Below are 16,575 nucleotides of genomic sequence, written 5' to 3'. Positions count from 1 at the left end.
TCTCGCTTTCAGCGTCTGTGATGAAAAATCTGTTGTTAACCTTATTGGTTTACCCCTGAATGTGATCTGCCTCCTTTCTCTTGTAGTTTTTAATATTTTCTGTTTGTTCTGTATATTGGATATCTTCATAACAGTGTGTCTTGGCGTTGGTCTACTGTGATTTTGTGTGCTCGATGTCCTGTATGCATCTTCAATTTGTATATCCGTTTCCTTTTTTATTTCTGGAAAGTTTTCTATAATTATTTAATTCAGCAGGTTACTCATTCCCCTGGTTTGAATCTCTGTACCTTCCTGTACCTCGATGACTCATAGATTTGGCTTTTTTATGTTATCCCATATCTCTTGGATGTTTTTCTCATGATTTTTAGCCAGCCTTTCTGAGTTGGCTAGGCTCTTTTCAAGATGATATATTTTGTCTTCATTATCTGACTTCTGGCTTCTTGCTCCACTCTGTTAGTCATACTCTCAATTGAGTTTTTAATTTGGTTTATTGTTTCCTTCATTTCTAGAATTATTGTTTGATTATTTTTTATAATCTCTATCTCCTGATAAAGATGCTTAACTTCTTCTTTTATCTGTTTATGTAATTCATTTTCAATGTGTTCTTTCACTGTTTGGATTTGCTGTCTCGTATCCTCTTTAAGGTTCCATTCCATCTGTCTAAGGTATTCCTTGAGTTTTTTATGTGATCATTTTTCTGCTGACTCTAGGTCCTCCTGAATATTTAGGCTGTCCTTCATTGTTTGTAGTCCTTTTCTTCCTTGCTTTTTTATGCTGGTCATATTACTTCTTGTTCTGTTTGACTGCTGAGTTACTGTTTACTCTTATAAATTTATTTGATGCTTGGGAGGAAAGATATTAGAAGGGCAGGGAAGATGTCACTAAAGAGAATGAGAGTAGGCAGGTAGAATTCAAGGAAGGGGGAATAAGAAAATTGAAAAGAAATGAAAAGACAAAAGAAACACAAACAAACAAAAATTAGAAAAGAAAGAAAGAAAGAAAAGAAAAAAAATTTTTACAAAAATAATAATGACAATAAAAAAATTAAAATTAAAATTAAAAATATAATAAAATAAAAAAATTAAAACAAAAAAATTAAAAACATTTAAAAAAGTTAAAGAACAACAGCAACAAAAATTGAAGATGAAAGAAAAAGAAAAAAAAGGGAAAGAGAAAAAAATGATAATAATAATAATAATAAATGCAGTCTTAGAATTTGATTAACTTCTCTTCCAGTAGGTGGAGCTGTGCCCACTGGGTCAAGCTTCTCCTCTCAATAGGTGGAAACCAATCACTGTGCAGCTGCTCTTCCTCCCAGACTGGGCGGATCTCCAATCCTGAGTGGCTAGGGCCTTCATTTGGGGTTCCTCAAGCCAGGCTCCGCTCACCTGTGACGCTCACTACAATACTGGCTACACCCCAGGTCTGCTGCTCCTGAGAGCCCTGTTTTCATGGATGTCTGGGCTCCCTCTCCCTATTTGTTTCCCTCAGACCCTAAGTTTGTAGTTCTTGGGGCTGGGAACCCCCAGCGAATTTGCTTGCCCTCCGGTAGTCACGCCCCCGGTAGCTGGTGCTAGAAACCTCAGCTGTCCGCACTGGTGGGATAGCCGGGAGTTCCGCGCAGCGAGTCCCGCACCACTCCTGATTCCCTCGGTCTGGCTATCGCGTTCACAGGAGAGCTGGGAGGGGCCCTTATGGTTTCCCCTCAGTGTGTGGAGAGAGATGGCTAGGGGATTACACACCTGTCTCGCCCGTGAGGTCAATTCTCTGCCAAGGTAGTATCCTATGCAAATGGTGACCATTCGTTCCCCATGCCGGGTGACCAATGCAATGGGTGGGTCCTGACTATCTCTCCCAATTCCCGTTTCAGTCCTGTGGCCACTGCCTATGAAGGCTCAGTTGGCTTTTACCTCTAAGTTCAGAAGGGCCAACCAGTTATTTCAGTTGGATCGTTAGTGCTGAGTCACGAGAAGCAGGCGAACCGGAGCTTGAATGCAGCTGATCTGTGCTCAGTGTGTGTTTTCTGAGGGGTCCAAACTGTTCGCCCCAGATCCACGTCAGCTCAGCATTGCCTAGTGATCCTGAGCAAACAGCCTTTAGATACTTTACAGCTCCCTGTGCCCGCGCAGTTCAAGAGGTCAGAGACTTGATCTCTCCGCGCCTGCCGCCATGTTAGACCTCCTCAATGATATTCATGTTACCCTTACAGCTTCCTGGCTTAAGCAAGATTTTGGGATTATACAAACTGCTGCTTCTGTTTCCAGTCCAGATTTCTAGAAATGAAACCCTGCTGCCATTGCCTCCACCTCTGGGCCGCGCTCAAGGGCCCCGCGCTTGGCAACGACCTTAGCAGCGCCGCCTCGGCGTCCACCGCTCCTCCGCCCGGTGCCCGGCTCCCATGGCCCAAGCGGCTGCTGCCGCAGCTCTCCTGCCCCCTCCTCTGGAGCACGGATCCCTTCGCAGGGGGATGCCGAACAACCGCAGAGCAGGCTCTGCCCGAAGGTGCAGTGGCAAACAGGCTACCGGGGTGCTGGAGGCCCTGGTCCAGCCTTCGGAGGGCAGGGCTTGGCACGCAGCCCAGTTCCAGCCTCTAGATGCGGCTGCTGTACAATGTAGACAGAGCCATCAAGACAGCAAGCAGAAAGCAAATGGCGGCTCCCGCGGAGTGGGTTTTCGGCCCCGAAACCACAGCCCAGCCAACAATCCCACTCCACTAACTCTTCCTGTATAGAAAATATTCCAAAAAAAAAAAAGGGTGGGGTGCACTGAGCTTTCTTTGCCTCAGGTACTTACAATCCACTGCTGATTACACATTCAGCTTCTCTGCCCGGAGCCAAATGAAAGAGGAAGCACATGGGCACAAAGTGCCCGCGGCTCTGAACAGGAAAGCGTCCGGGAGTCAAGCGTCTCTTTTCCAATCTCTTTGTTCTTTCTGCTGCTTGGCGAAGTGGTCCGCTACAGATTAATGGTGAAAGGAGCTCTAACAAGCTGCACGAAATCTTGATTAAACCCGCTGCTCTGAGCACCACGCTCAGCACTTCAGCAACCCCCGTACGCAGCGGCCATCTTCCGCGAGATTTTTTTCTAAATTAATATTTACTAATTCTAGGTTTTAGTTAAAATAAAGCATCTGTGGGACTCCCAGCTTTGTGGGTTTTTTTTTGTTGTTGTTGTTGTTTGTTTGTTTGTTTTTGTGGTATTGGGAATTGAACCCAGGTATGCTCTACCACTAAGGTGTACCCAGTTCTTATATTTTGAGACAGTCTCTCTCTAAGTTTCCTAGATTGGTATGAACTTGGGATCCTTCTGTCTTACTGTCCCAAGTAACAAGTCTGTGCCACCTCACCCAGCTGGGCCTCGGATCTTTGAATCTGTCCTCCTCCTCCTCCCTCTCCCATCTTAACCACTCCTAAGCATCTAATCTTACTCATCTTTCAAGGTCTGGCCATGTTCTCCTTCCTCTAAGAATTTTTTTCCTCTTCCTCTGATAGTTTTTTCTTCTTCCTCCTAATACCCACAGAATTTTATTCCTTGTTTTCTTTGTATTGTTTTTTCCTTACATATATTTTTATTTTTTATTGAGTTGTAACAATGTATTTTTTATGGGATACTGTGTGACATTTTGTTTATGATGTGTAATGACCAGATCAGCATAATTGGCATATCCATCACCTCTGACATCTTTCAGTTCTTTGTGTTGGCATCATTCAAAATACTCTTTACTATTTTGAAATATACAATTAATTATTGTCAACCATAGTTACCCTACTCTGCTATAGATGGTTAGAAGTTATTCCTCCTCTCCAGTTGCATGGCTGTGCCATTAATCATCCTCTCTGCATTGTCCCTCTCCTCCCCACAAGTTCCTGGTATCCACTCTTCATTCTACTCTCTTCTTCCTCATATAAGAAAATAAAATATTTGTCCTCTTATCTTACATACTGTTTTCTGCATAGAGTCATTAGGGTTCCTGTGCTTATATTTTGAAGGACCATAAGCATTGTACATTTTTTATTATCTTTGGGTGCTCACTCTTACCAGAAGTTTTGTTGGGCATTTCATAACAGGATGACTATTTCTAGGTTTATCCAGTATTTATAGATTTTTATTTAATTAATTCATTTTTTATGACTTGTGATAATTTTTAATGTTGTCCACATTCATAGATTTTGAATGTTTTTTTTAGCTTGCATTTATAAATTTTTGAACTGTGTTGGTAACTGAACTATGTTGGTCATGTTGATTATTGATGACTGAATTTTTCCCACAAATATTACATAGGCAAATTAGTTTTCTATTCAAGGTACTATCGTATTTATTTTCCTGAGGAGACTTGATGATCACAATTGTGATTTAAATGAAAGTGTTTTTACAGGTGTACTCATTTTTTGATCTGTGTTTGTTAAAATATCTTTTGAATTTGTACACATATAAAATTTATGGTATATAGTGTAGACATGCATGCATTTGCATTAAATTTATCTAATATTTTCTGAAAATATAAAGATGCCTTGAGATAGCAAATATCTCACTTGCCCTTGCCAGTTGAGTGATGGTCACTTTTCTATATATATCACGACTTTTGGGGGTCACCTTCAGGTTTAAAACTGAATGTAGCACTTAGAAATTTTCCAAGGAAGTACACATCGTGCATTATAAATTTATTTCATTTATCAAGCATTGCTGCTTATGTTTTAAATTCTCATTTTCTTTCTTGTCTCCAACCTGTAGGTGGCATTGCAGACAGTGTGGCCAAGTGGATATTTAAACAAGACTTTAGCCCTGAAGTATTGAAACTGGCTAATAAAGAAAGAGATGTAGAAAATCCAGATGAACCCAAAGAAGGTATTAACAGAGGTTTCTTTGAGGTGTCAGAGGTGGAGACGGACTTAGGAGCCATACCAGGTGATACACAAATAATGAGAAATATGAAATTGAGAGTAGAGAGGTGTGGTTGAGTTTTCATTAAGGAAATACCAACATCACCCCTCTCTTGTGACTTTCAGACTTGCTACGTTTAGCCTACGAGCAATTTCCTTGTAGCCTTGAGCTTGATGTGCTACACGCACACTGCTGCTGGGAGTATGTTGTTCAGTGGAATAAAGATCCAGAGGTAAGATTCTTATTACCTCCTTCATGCTGATTTTGTTTCTGTGCTCATGCTGCATACGTGTGGGGGGGCTCTTTAGTTACTGTTTCCCTGTTATCACAGCTCTGTATTAGCAACTCTGCCAGGACTTTTTCATATATGAATTCATAATACAGTAAACTATGAAGAATAGATTTTGTCATTATCTTCACTTTAGAGAAGAAAAAACTAAGGCTCAAAGAAATTGAGTTCCCTGTCTAAGAATACGCTGCTGAGTGTCAGAATTTAAGCATAGATTTTTCTTTATTTAAAGTCAGCATACTTTGTTCCACTTCCTAGTTAGGTTGTAACAAGTATATTTTTAATTTTCTTCTGATTTTTTGCATTAGATAGAACCTACCTCAAATAATTTTTTTCCTGAGGTGCTGGGGATTGAACCAAGGGCCTCACCCATACTAGGCATGTCTTCTTCCCCAAGCTACATCCCCAGCCCAGAATATATTATAGTCATCATGATAAAAGTCAGAGTAAATATCTTAATAACAGCCTAGTATCTGATTGTTTAGATATTCTTTGTATGTTTGTTACTTCTCTTATATTTGCCTCAGATTCTAATAATTTTAAAAACCCTACTGTGTACAGGGTGATTCTTGTCCAAGGTTATCCTTGTTGCCCTCGCAAACTCTGCTCAAGCTTAAATTTCCTCCACCACTCTTGATAGCCACCATCTCTTCTCTGGGCATTCATGGTCTAGAAACAGTATAGGGAGAAGATCCCAAACTTGGATTTGGGTTCCAGATTATTTGCTGACCAACATCTAGTGACTGACTAACACCTATGATCTTTTTCTATTTCAGTCTACTCCTTCCCATTAATGAAGGCACCAACCTTTCAGGGATGATACTAGTATAGTAAAATGTAGAACGGTCTGGTGGATATTCTTCTTTGTCAATCAGTCCTTCACTTAGGGTTCCCTGGTTAGTGTTCTGGTAAATCATTTTCCTCAAAAATTCTTTATTGTTTTTATATCAAGTCACACCCTTCTAGAAAAATTCACAGATGAACTATTTGCACTAATATATTAATAGCAATATATTCTTCCTTCCTTCAAAAAACGTGTTATTTAATATGTAATCACTTAAAGAAAGACAGTAAAATGTAAATGATTATATAATTTTAAAAAGATACTAAAATGTAAGTAATTTAAATAAAAGCCATTCTTTGGTTAATTAAACCTTAACCAAAAAGTGATATCAGGGAATTTTCTCCTCAAGTCTCTCTAATTAAATGGCATTTTTTTTTTTTTTGCAGTCCATGACAAAAAGGAATGTTAACTAGAATTAGGACATAATTTCTAAAATCCAAATAAATTAATTTATGTCTGAGAAAATGACATTTAAGAAGAAAACACTACTGCATTTGTTTACAAATCAAAGTGGACGTAGTTTGCACAGTGGACAGAGCTGACCTGGATTCCCATTGCCACTGTGTATAGCTGCTAATGATCATAGCACATAGCTAGTATGGCATTGGAAATGTCTCTGAACCCTATCCATTTGTTCCTGCTATAAAAATAGTCATCTTGAAGAGTTGCAGAAGTTTATAGAGGGAAAAAAAAAGAATGTTTAGTGTCTGGCGTTTCATTAGAGTTATTATTAGCCATTATTAGAATTGCTTGCCTTTAAAATGACTGTTTTTTTTTAAATTCATCTCCTTGTCCCATTTTAAACCCGTGTACCAGCTCCACCATTTCTCTCTCTCTCTCTCTCTCTCTCTCTCACACACACACACACACACACACACACACACACACACACACACCTACCTTACTTCCATAGGCTTAAAGTAATTGAAATTACTATTAGGGAATTTCTAACACCAGTCTGTGTTGCCAGTGGTGATGTGTTTAATCTGTGTACAGGGATACAGAATGAGAGTACAGATGGATAGTTTCACCAGGACTATATATTTTTTTAATTAGTTAAAAAAACTACATATATACACTCAAAAGAAAAGATACACAATAATAGACTTATCTCTGAAGTTCTTTCTGTCAAAAGAGTCCCTCAAATAACAGATCTTGCAGTATTTAAGGTTAGAGATGAGTATCATTCTTTTTATACATTTCTGTTTTTGAAATTGTTTACATTCTGTTCATTATCTGTACTCATTCTGTATTTGCATTTTAATTATCTGTACTCATTCTGCATTTGCATTTTAATATATGAACTTCCATGATTATAAAGAATTGAGTTTCAGACATCCCCTCTGATATTTCATTTTTCCTTTCTTGTTCTAATTTTTTTCTCCTTGGCACTTAGTGCTAACATACTGCATAATGTACTTAATGGTCATGTTCATTGTCTAGTATCCTTGCTAGAATGTAAGCTTAGTGAAGGCAAGGCTTTGGGTGTCTTGTTCAGTATAGTATGCCTGGTGCCTCAGACAGGACTTGCTTGGTACATAGTAGATGCTCAATAAATATTTGTTGAATGATGAATGAATGACATTTGCAAAAGTGAACTTATTATATTCACGTCTGTGTGAAATTTAAGTATTAATTGGAGAGAGAACTGGATATACAAACCATAATGAATTTGAATCCAGATGTCAGCATATACAGCCCTGGGACTTTATAGGAATAACTCATTATACAGGTACTGTGAACTTATGAAGGACAATTGAAGTTTTCCTACAGAAAGTTACTTTTTATGCAGTAATTCCATGTTTTTATTGCAAACTTTAAACTTCTTAGAAAGCTTTATACAAAAGCTTATATAAACCATTGGTATTTGAAGCATCTATTAAATACATTTTTTTTCTTTTTTTTTTTCTATTTGTATATAAGGAAGCACGTTTTTTCATTAGGTCGATAGAACACTTGAAGCACATTCTTAATGCACATGTTCAAAATGGTAAGTAAACATGTTAAAAACATCCCTGATTGGTTGAGAAGAGTCTTCTTCCTTTAATAGGAAATGAATCTTCAAATTCACATCTTATTAAATTCTTGTTTGTCCTACCACCTAATATATTACTATGTATTGCTATAGTGAAATAATGATTGTTTTACCTTCTTGGAAAAATGCTATTTAGAAGATGGTAAGGGGGCTGGTATTTTCACCTTCTATTTCCCAAGCTGAATGTCATGTCTATGCTGTCCAATTGCCAACTGTTTCAGAAATTTTAATGCCACCACTTAGCGAATATGTAAATATAAAGTCCAGATTTTTTTTGTTTGGCTTAAATACATTTTTTTGCATTTTATTTTTTAATTTCATTTAGTTGATGGTTACAATTTTAAAAAATCAATCAGTTGACTATTTGATTATTGTCAGTGTTTAGCTATTATGAATTAAGCTGGTCTCAACAATTTTGTATTCAAAATCTTGTACATTTTGTATTTATTTCTCTTGGGTATATAATCAGCAGGATTGCTAGATGATGGGTAGACACATATTTAGCCTCAGTAGAGTCTGCCAGTTGCCAGGTGCTTTTACCAGTTTGTAATCCCATCAGGATTTGTTCTCTGTACATCCTCACCAACACTTGCATTGTCCTTCAAACTTTTTTAACCATTCTGGTGGTTGTATGATGATACCTTATTGTGACTTTAGGTTTCTGTTGTTATTCATGATGTAAATCTTCCCTTAACGCTTATTGACCATTTTGATATACTCTTTTGCAGCACTGTTCAGACTTTTAAAGATTTTATTAACTTTGTAAATTTTACCTGAGATATAAGAAATGATATCTGAATAAATAGCCCATATAGTGTAATAAGCTTAAGGAAGGCAATAATTTGTTCTGTAAGATGACAGTGAGGCTATATAAGCATTCCATTCACTACTATACTCTTCTCTGCTCTCTAGGCATTGCGTTGATGATGTGGAATACATTCTTGGTTAAAAGGTTTTCTGCTGCTACATACTTGATGGATAAGGTAGGATATTTTTAAATTTCATGTAGTGACTTCTTATTTAGTTAGTTAATTTAGTGATAGTAGAAGGAATGTTTACACTGGGCCTTGTTAGACTCTGTTTTTTTTATGTGATATTACATTTTACTTATGTTAAGTGGCATTTCCAGTACAGGTACTTCAATGACATGATGAAGAGCACCAAATCTCACTGGGAATAATATACTATAAAAACCTCTTAACCTGGGGCTGGGTTGTGGCTCAGTGGTAGAATACTTGCCTAGCATGTCTGAGGCACTGGGTTTGATTCTCAGCACCACATATAAATAAATAAATAAATAAAGGTCCATTGACAACTATAAGGTAAAATAAATCTCTTACCCAAAGGCATTTGGATGCCTGGTCAATTCAAACATTATTTTATCTTAAAATATATAAATATATACTTAACAATCTGTGTGTGTGGTGGTGGTGTTGGGTGCTAAGGATTAAATCCCGGGCCTCACTCATGCTAGGCAAGTTCTGCACCACAGAGTTACATCTCCAGCCCTGTTATTCACTAATCTTGACCAATCTTGAATATAGGGCCAAGGCAGATTCTTCGTATAGTGTTGATTACAGTTCTTGTTTGGTTTCTTGCATAAACCTCATCCATAATGCATTGCCTGTCATTTCTAGATCCTGGTTCTTTAAAGTTAGATATAATCTAAGTAAAAAATTTTTAGATTTTTTTATAACACATTCCCTAATTATTATCATTGTTTCTTCTAACAGACCTAGGAGTTATTTATTCTTGTCCATAAATCCTTATAGAGCATTCACCACAGCATTCATATAAACAATTCACTTTAGTATTTATCAGTTATTTAATGAAATCATAATTACAATGACTTGTACAGGCAGCAGGAGATTTGAAGACAAACATAACATGTAAGCGTAGACCTCAGCTGATGAGAACTGATGCTGCTCTTATACTGGAGAGTAAGTAGCCTCCTTGCCTCTTACAAAGCATTTTTGTTTGGCATCAGTTAAGTGGATGTCAAGAGAATCACCACTAGGATGAAAATATTTTTTTTAAGTGTACAGCAATAGCCATCCTTGTATCATGAATAGATATTAAGGGTATTGTTCCCCATGGACATACTTTGTTTGATAATTTTTCCCACTTAAATCTAACCATTCTTGGGCTGAGGGTGTAGCTAAATGGTAGAAGAGCACATGTATGCACATAGCCTTGTTCAATCTTCAGTATTCCTCCCCTCAAAATCCTATTTTCCCTCATGTTCACCTTTGTTACCTGTTTGATTATTATTTCTTAGAACTTGATTCTTTTGCCCTTTGTGATGATTATTTCTTGTTTTATCTCACTTCTGATTATCCCCCTCTTTTGAGATAATATTAATGGAAAGTATGTGTGTGTTACACAATTCAATTTCAGTTGAAATTACTAAGTACTTATTGAATCAAGGAAATCTTTCAGAGCTAGGAGTCTCTTGTTCACACATTTAATCCTCACAGTTTGATTTGTGTGAAAACAGTACTGATCTAGGAAGCAGGGAGTTTGTCATTATTCAATAAATCGTTCATTCAATAAATATTTATAAAGCATTATCTCTTATGTGCCAATGACTGTGGTAGGTTCTATGATGGCACAGATGAAAGTCACAGTCCTAGCCCTACTGGAACCCAGTCTAAAAGACAGGTAGGGAATTGTGGGAACCCTGAAGAAGTATGTAGCAAGACAAGGGGAAAGCTTCTGACTCAGATTTTGATAGATGAGTACATGTGAACCCGTAAAGAATGGATGAAAAAAAATGTCTTCCAGCAAAAAGTCCTGAAGAAAAGAGGAATCTTGTTGGATTCAGACTGTAAGTAGCTTCATGTAGCTGGAGCATAGGCTGTATGTAGGAAGGGAGGAGCTGCTGAGCAAGAATAGGTTTCTGTGCTGGCTTCAGGGTATGGATTTTCTATTAGTATTTGCAAACTGCTTAGCATAGGTTCTGATTGGCACATACAGTGAGGGCTCAGTAAATGGAATCTATTGCTTGATATCAAAGATATTGTGGTAATTTTAAGATAAGAATTACATATTGGGGCTGGGCTTGTGGCTCAGTGGTAGAGTGCTTGCCTAGCATTTGTGAGACACTGGGTTCAATTCTCAGCACTGCATATTAAATAAATAAGCAAAATAAAGGCCCATCAACATCTAAAAGAATATATATATTATATATATAATATATATTATTAATTTTTAAAAGGATTATATATATATTTTTTAAAGAATTACGCACTCAGATTTATATTGTAAAAGATGATTCTGGCAACTCTAGATAGGGCAGAGGGGAAAAGGGGAAGGAAGGGATGGGAATAGGAAAGACGGTGGAATGCAGTGGTCATTATTACCCTAAGTACATGTATGAAGACATGAAGGATGTGACTCTACTTTGTGTACAACCAAAGATATGAAAAATTGTGCTCTATATGTGTAGTATGAATTATAATGTATTTTGTAACAAATTAAAATTTTTTAAAAAATTACAAAAAAATGAAATTATGGCATTTGCTGGTAAATGGATGGATCTAGAGACTATCATGCTAAGTGAAATAAGCCAATCCCAAAAAACCAAAGGTCAAATGTTCTCCCTAATATGTGGATACCAATACACAATAAGGGGAGAGAGAGGAAGAATAGAAGTTCACTGGATTAGACAAATGAAGGAGAGGGACTGGGGATGGGAAAAGGAAAGACAATAGAATGAATCTGAGATAACTTTTCTATGTGAATATACCACAGTGAGTCTCACCGTCATGTACATCCACAAGGATGGGGTCCTAATTAGAATAAGATATATTCCAGGCTTGTATAAATATATCAAAATAGTTTCTACTGGCATGTATAACTAAAAGAAGGGCAAAAAAAAAAAAGATGGTTCTGGCAACAGCATAGAATATCTCATTAGACTTGGGATGGGCTGATCTAGTATTGCAGTAATCTTAGAGGGAAGGAGTGAAGAGCCTTTTGTACTAGAGTCCCTTCTTTGCTATCTCCTTTTAGTTTCTTATCAAGTAATGACCCTGAGGGTAGAACTTTTACCTCTCACCTATTACCCTATAGACATGTATAGTTGAATCTTAGTAGGTACTTATTGGATAATGAAAATCTTTCAGAGCTAGGATGTGACTACTATCTTTTGTTTCCTTCTTTCTAACTATTTAAAACTATTGTGTGTTTTTATCAAGCAAAATCAGTAGGTGCTTTTTTTTATTGGTGGCCTTAAGTTTTGCTCTAGCAACAGTTATTTATACAAAAAGAAATACAATTTTTTGTACTTTTTTCTTCATATATAAAAAATATATGATTTATTTTTGAAAAGGATGATTTGTGAGCTCAGTGTGATATACTTTTAAGTTTTACCATAAAATTAATTGCATTACCTTTAGCAGAACCAACAGTTTATTAAGGAAACATTGCCATATTTTTTTAATGGTTGCATTTGTAGTTTTTAAAGTGATATTTAAAATGTTGTGTAACCTAGTAGTGCATTTTAATTTAAATTACCAAATAATACAGCATTTTGTTTCTTTTGTTGTAGGTTGGCAAATCACCAAAGGATAGGTTATGCCGAAGGGTAAGTGAATCTCTCTTAACCAGAAGTATGGTTGTTAATCCTATATGTTCCATAGTACCTTATTAACTTTAGACGTGAACTTTGCCTTTTGTCAGTTTGATGACATATCAGGAGATTAGAAAAATGAAAAGTGAAGGCTATATTAAGGAAACTGGTCATGAACTATGGCTTAGTTTAATTTACCTTTCCAGATTGTCGGGCTGTTTAAACTAAGTTTTCATACAGTGTGTCCAATTTTGGACTAGGGGCAGAAAGATAACCTTCTACCATTTATGTATAATTTTGCTCTACTTTGGAAATTTATAATAGAAAAATCCAACATCAAGTTGAAACAGATTCATATGAATAGTGAATTTTCTTTCTTTTTTTGGTGTGGGGGCGTGGGGTCCTGGGAATTGAAACCCGAGATGCCCTTCCACTGAGCCACATCCCCAGCCCTTTTATTCTTTCTTTTGAGGCAGGTCTCACTAAGTTGCTCAGGCTAGTCTGGAACTTATGATCATCCTGTCTCAGACTGCTGAGTCACTGGGATTATAGGTGTGTGCCACCCCACCTGGTTGAGTAGTGAATTTGATGTGCCTAAATGTAATAACTATACAAATACAACATTGAAATTAAATGATATTCTTTTGTCATTGTTGTTTTCTTGTTTGTTTCTCCATACCTGTTACCTTCTATAATTTTTATTACAATACTGAAATAATGAGTGTGGCTACATCTGTTAAGGGTTAATTTGCATTCTGTTAATTAAGGAAGCTAAACCCATTGAGTGGGAGGTAATTAATATATGAAGACCCTAATTAGGAATCTTCCAGCAAGGTGAAGACTCTGGAAGCCCTTACACTACAGGGCTTCTACTGTAAGACCTTGAGCAATTCTGTTTTTACCTCTGATTAATAGAATTGTTAATTAATTTGTTTATTTTTAATCAAATGGTATTCTGATCTGATTCACAGATGCTGGACTTGTATTTGAGGCCAGTAATTAATAGTGCCAGCTTTTGCCCAAATTTTTAGATTATTCTTATTATAAATAGCCTAAGAAATATCAGGACACCCAAATTCAGGCCTCAGTTCTTAAAAAAAAGTCACCATTGTCAAAGAATTCTGGTATATTCTCAAGAACATTGGTATGATTGGTGTGACCGGAGTTATGATTGTATGTTTGCATGTACATATAAATAAACACACTCTGAATTATGTACTTTGGGAATGTGAGGAACTTATTATTTGTTGCTTTCAAAAAAATTGTACCTGAATGCAAGGCCCCTTGGACAGACCCATTAAGGAATCATTGAGAAATATTTGCTGCCCACAGTATGAATCCAATATTTAGTTCTTGAGCTGGGGATTCTAGTTTTGTTTGGAGGATTCAGTTCAGTTCCTAAAAGATGTTCTGAAATCAGACCTGTCTGTTTTATTAGAACTTTTCAGGTGTGACTCTCACGTGTACTTTTTTTTTAGTTGTTGATGGATCTTTATTTTATTTCTATGCAGTGCTGAGACTTGAACCCAGTGCCTCACACATGCTAGACAAGCACTCTACCTCTGAACCACAATTCAAGCCTTCATGTGTACATTTTGCTATCTTCTATGACTATTTGGCTAGCAAAGAACTATCTGTTTTTGTAATATACAAAGAACACTAGTTCTTGTGTACTTACTTGACCTGCATGCACTGAGATTTAGCCAGGGCCTTGTGCATTCTAAATGCATGTGCTACCACTGAGCTGTACCCGCAGCCCAGAACACTAAATTTTTAAAAAATGATAGTAGTACCACTTTTTGGTTGTACATGGACACAATACCTTTATTTTGTTTGTTTATTTTTATGTGGTACTGAGATCGAATCCAGTGCCTCACACATGGAAGGCAAGTGCTCTACCACTGAGCCCCAGCCCCAGCCCAGTAGTACCACTTTTTAAAGCCAAATTTTAAAATTGTTTCGCTCTAAGAGTCTGAAGGAAGGAATTAATTGTATTAATGCTTTGACTTCAAATCAAATAAACAGATGTGTTGTTTTTCTGATAGTTTTTCTATAGAGGCTAATTATATTCCTTTTTAAAAATAGGATGTGGGGATGAGCGACACAGCAATGACATCATTCCTGGGCTCCTGCTTGGATCTTCTTCAGACTTTAATGGAGGTAAAAGAGGTGTAGTTTCATTTTGAACAGCTCCTAAGATATTAACTATTCTGAAAGTTATTGGACATAAGAAAGGATTATTATAATGAGATTATTTTCATTTATTCTCTTCTAAATTTTGACTTATATAGCAATGTTCCTTATTAAATTCTTACTGGAATTAGACTTTGTCTTTTTAATTACAGTTGGATAGTGTAGAATGTGAGTTTGCACATTGCTATTGATAAACTCATTAGGATATTTGCAAGAAGTTTTTTTCTCCAATTCTTAACATAGCCCTCCATTCTCAAAATCCTTAGGCAGACATTAGCAGGGATGAAATACAAGTGCCTGTCCTGGATACTGAAGATGCTTGGCTCTCTGTAGAAGGACCTATCTCAATAGTGGAGCTGGCCCTTGAACAGAAGCACATCCACTACCCACTAGTGGAGCATCATTCCATCCTGTGCTCTATCTTGTATGCAGTCATGAGGTTTTCTCTGAAGACGGTGAAGCCACTTTCACTTTTTGATAGTAAGGTAAGTTCTCAAAGAATTTCAGAGTTATTTTGGAATTTCAGGGTTAACAGGTATATGGATTTTCTTATTGAATAGAGGTTGTTCAGTACTTTTATGACTTACATAGGATAACTTGTTGTGAGGCTCCAGGTCCTTATTTCCTTCCTGATTCCATTCCATTCTTTAGAGTGTTGCCCTCTCTGATGTCTTCTCATTCTTTGTGTTCTCTCTCGATAGACTCATTCTCTACCATTTGATTATCTCAAGACCTGACCTATTCTCAGAGTTTGAGGCATGTATTTCTATTGGACATTTTTCTTTGAGTGTCCTAAGGGATTTAGGACACCTCATATCTAAAATATATCTTTGGACCTTCATCCCATCCTGCCCCTCACCTAAACTTGCCATTCCTCCCTGAATCCCTGGCTTGGATAATTGGTAATTAACATCATAATTTGTGAACTGGCACACACTAGAAACCTTGAAGTTATCTGGTTCAGTTCCCAGTTTCAAGCCCGTTTACTTCATTATACATGCATTCTTAAAAGTCCTTCCTTAAATCCTACTAATCCATTTCTGTCCATCACCGTTCCCCTAGCTCAGACCTCCTCATCTGTCCCTTGACTGTTAGAACAGCTCCCTTCTAATGACCCTGCTACCAATTCTTTCTTAAAACCCATGCTGCAAGAGCTGTCTTCTCAAAACATAGGTCATCGAATCATTTTGGTTCTCTTCTTAAGGCTTTTTGACATTGTTGAAGGATCAAGTCCAAATTTATTAGTAGAACATAACCTCCATAGTTTGGCTGTTGTGAATAATAAAACCATTTCCTCCTCCCCCGCACAGGTGCCAATGAAAAAGAGACAGGATTCCAACAAATGGAGATAAAAATGTCAATTTCTTTTCTTTCTTGGTACATTATAATTAATAGTGGAATTCATTATGCCATATCTGAACATGCACATATTTTGAACAATCTCATTCCCCAGTACCCTTCTACTTCCCTTTCCCTCTCCTAATCTGTGCACTCTGTTCTACTAGCTCATACACATACATACATACATACACACCCACACACACACAGTTGAGATTCATTGTGCTATAGTCACATGTGGACATACCATTTGGTAGATTTCATCTCCAGTACTTCCCCCATGCCCTCATCTCCTTCCTCCCTCTTGATTGGTCTTTTGTTCTCCCTTCTATTTTTGTGAGATCCCCTTTTTTTTTTATTCCTTCTCTTTTTTTCTCTCTAGCTTTCACATATGAGAGAAAACATTTGACCTTTGACTTTTC

At 37.0% G+C, this 16,575-nt stretch overlaps 1 protein-coding gene across 4 annotated transcripts in view; it reads left to right on the top strand.

Moving 5' to 3' along the window:
• The window catches only part of Rab3gap2 (RAB3 GTPase activating non-catalytic protein subunit 2), a 112,470-nt gene that overhangs the window by 88,474 nt on the left and 7,421 nt on the right, over nucleotides 1-16,575 (top strand). For 3 of the 4 annotated variants that reach the window (XM_040277597.2, XM_078022842.1, XM_005335861.4), the window contains exons 25-31: nucleotides 4,732-4,905; nucleotides 5,007-5,113; nucleotides 7,938-8,004; nucleotides 8,962-9,032; nucleotides 12,602-12,637; nucleotides 14,708-14,782; nucleotides 15,082-15,300. In XM_040277597.2, coding sequence (XP_040133531.2) covers nucleotides 4,732-4,905; nucleotides 5,007-5,113; nucleotides 7,938-8,004; nucleotides 8,962-9,032; nucleotides 12,602-12,637; nucleotides 14,708-14,782; nucleotides 15,082-15,300 — 749 coding nt within the window. The remainder of the gene's footprint in view (nucleotides 1-4,731; nucleotides 4,906-5,006; nucleotides 5,114-7,937; nucleotides 8,005-8,961; nucleotides 9,033-12,601; nucleotides 12,638-14,707; nucleotides 14,783-15,081; nucleotides 15,301-16,575) is intronic. The other variant, XM_013363159.4, reaches the window with a different exon arrangement.

Source organism: Ictidomys tridecemlineatus, chromosome 10 (genome assembly GCF_052094955.1).
Source record: "Ictidomys tridecemlineatus isolate mIctTri1 chromosome 10, mIctTri1.hap1, whole genome shotgun sequence".
In the NCBI taxonomy this organism is placed as follows: Eukaryota; Metazoa; Chordata; class Mammalia; order Rodentia; family Sciuridae; genus Ictidomys; species Ictidomys tridecemlineatus.
Note: the sequence above shows the minus strand (reverse complement) of the source record. Positions and strands in the feature narration are given on the sequence as shown.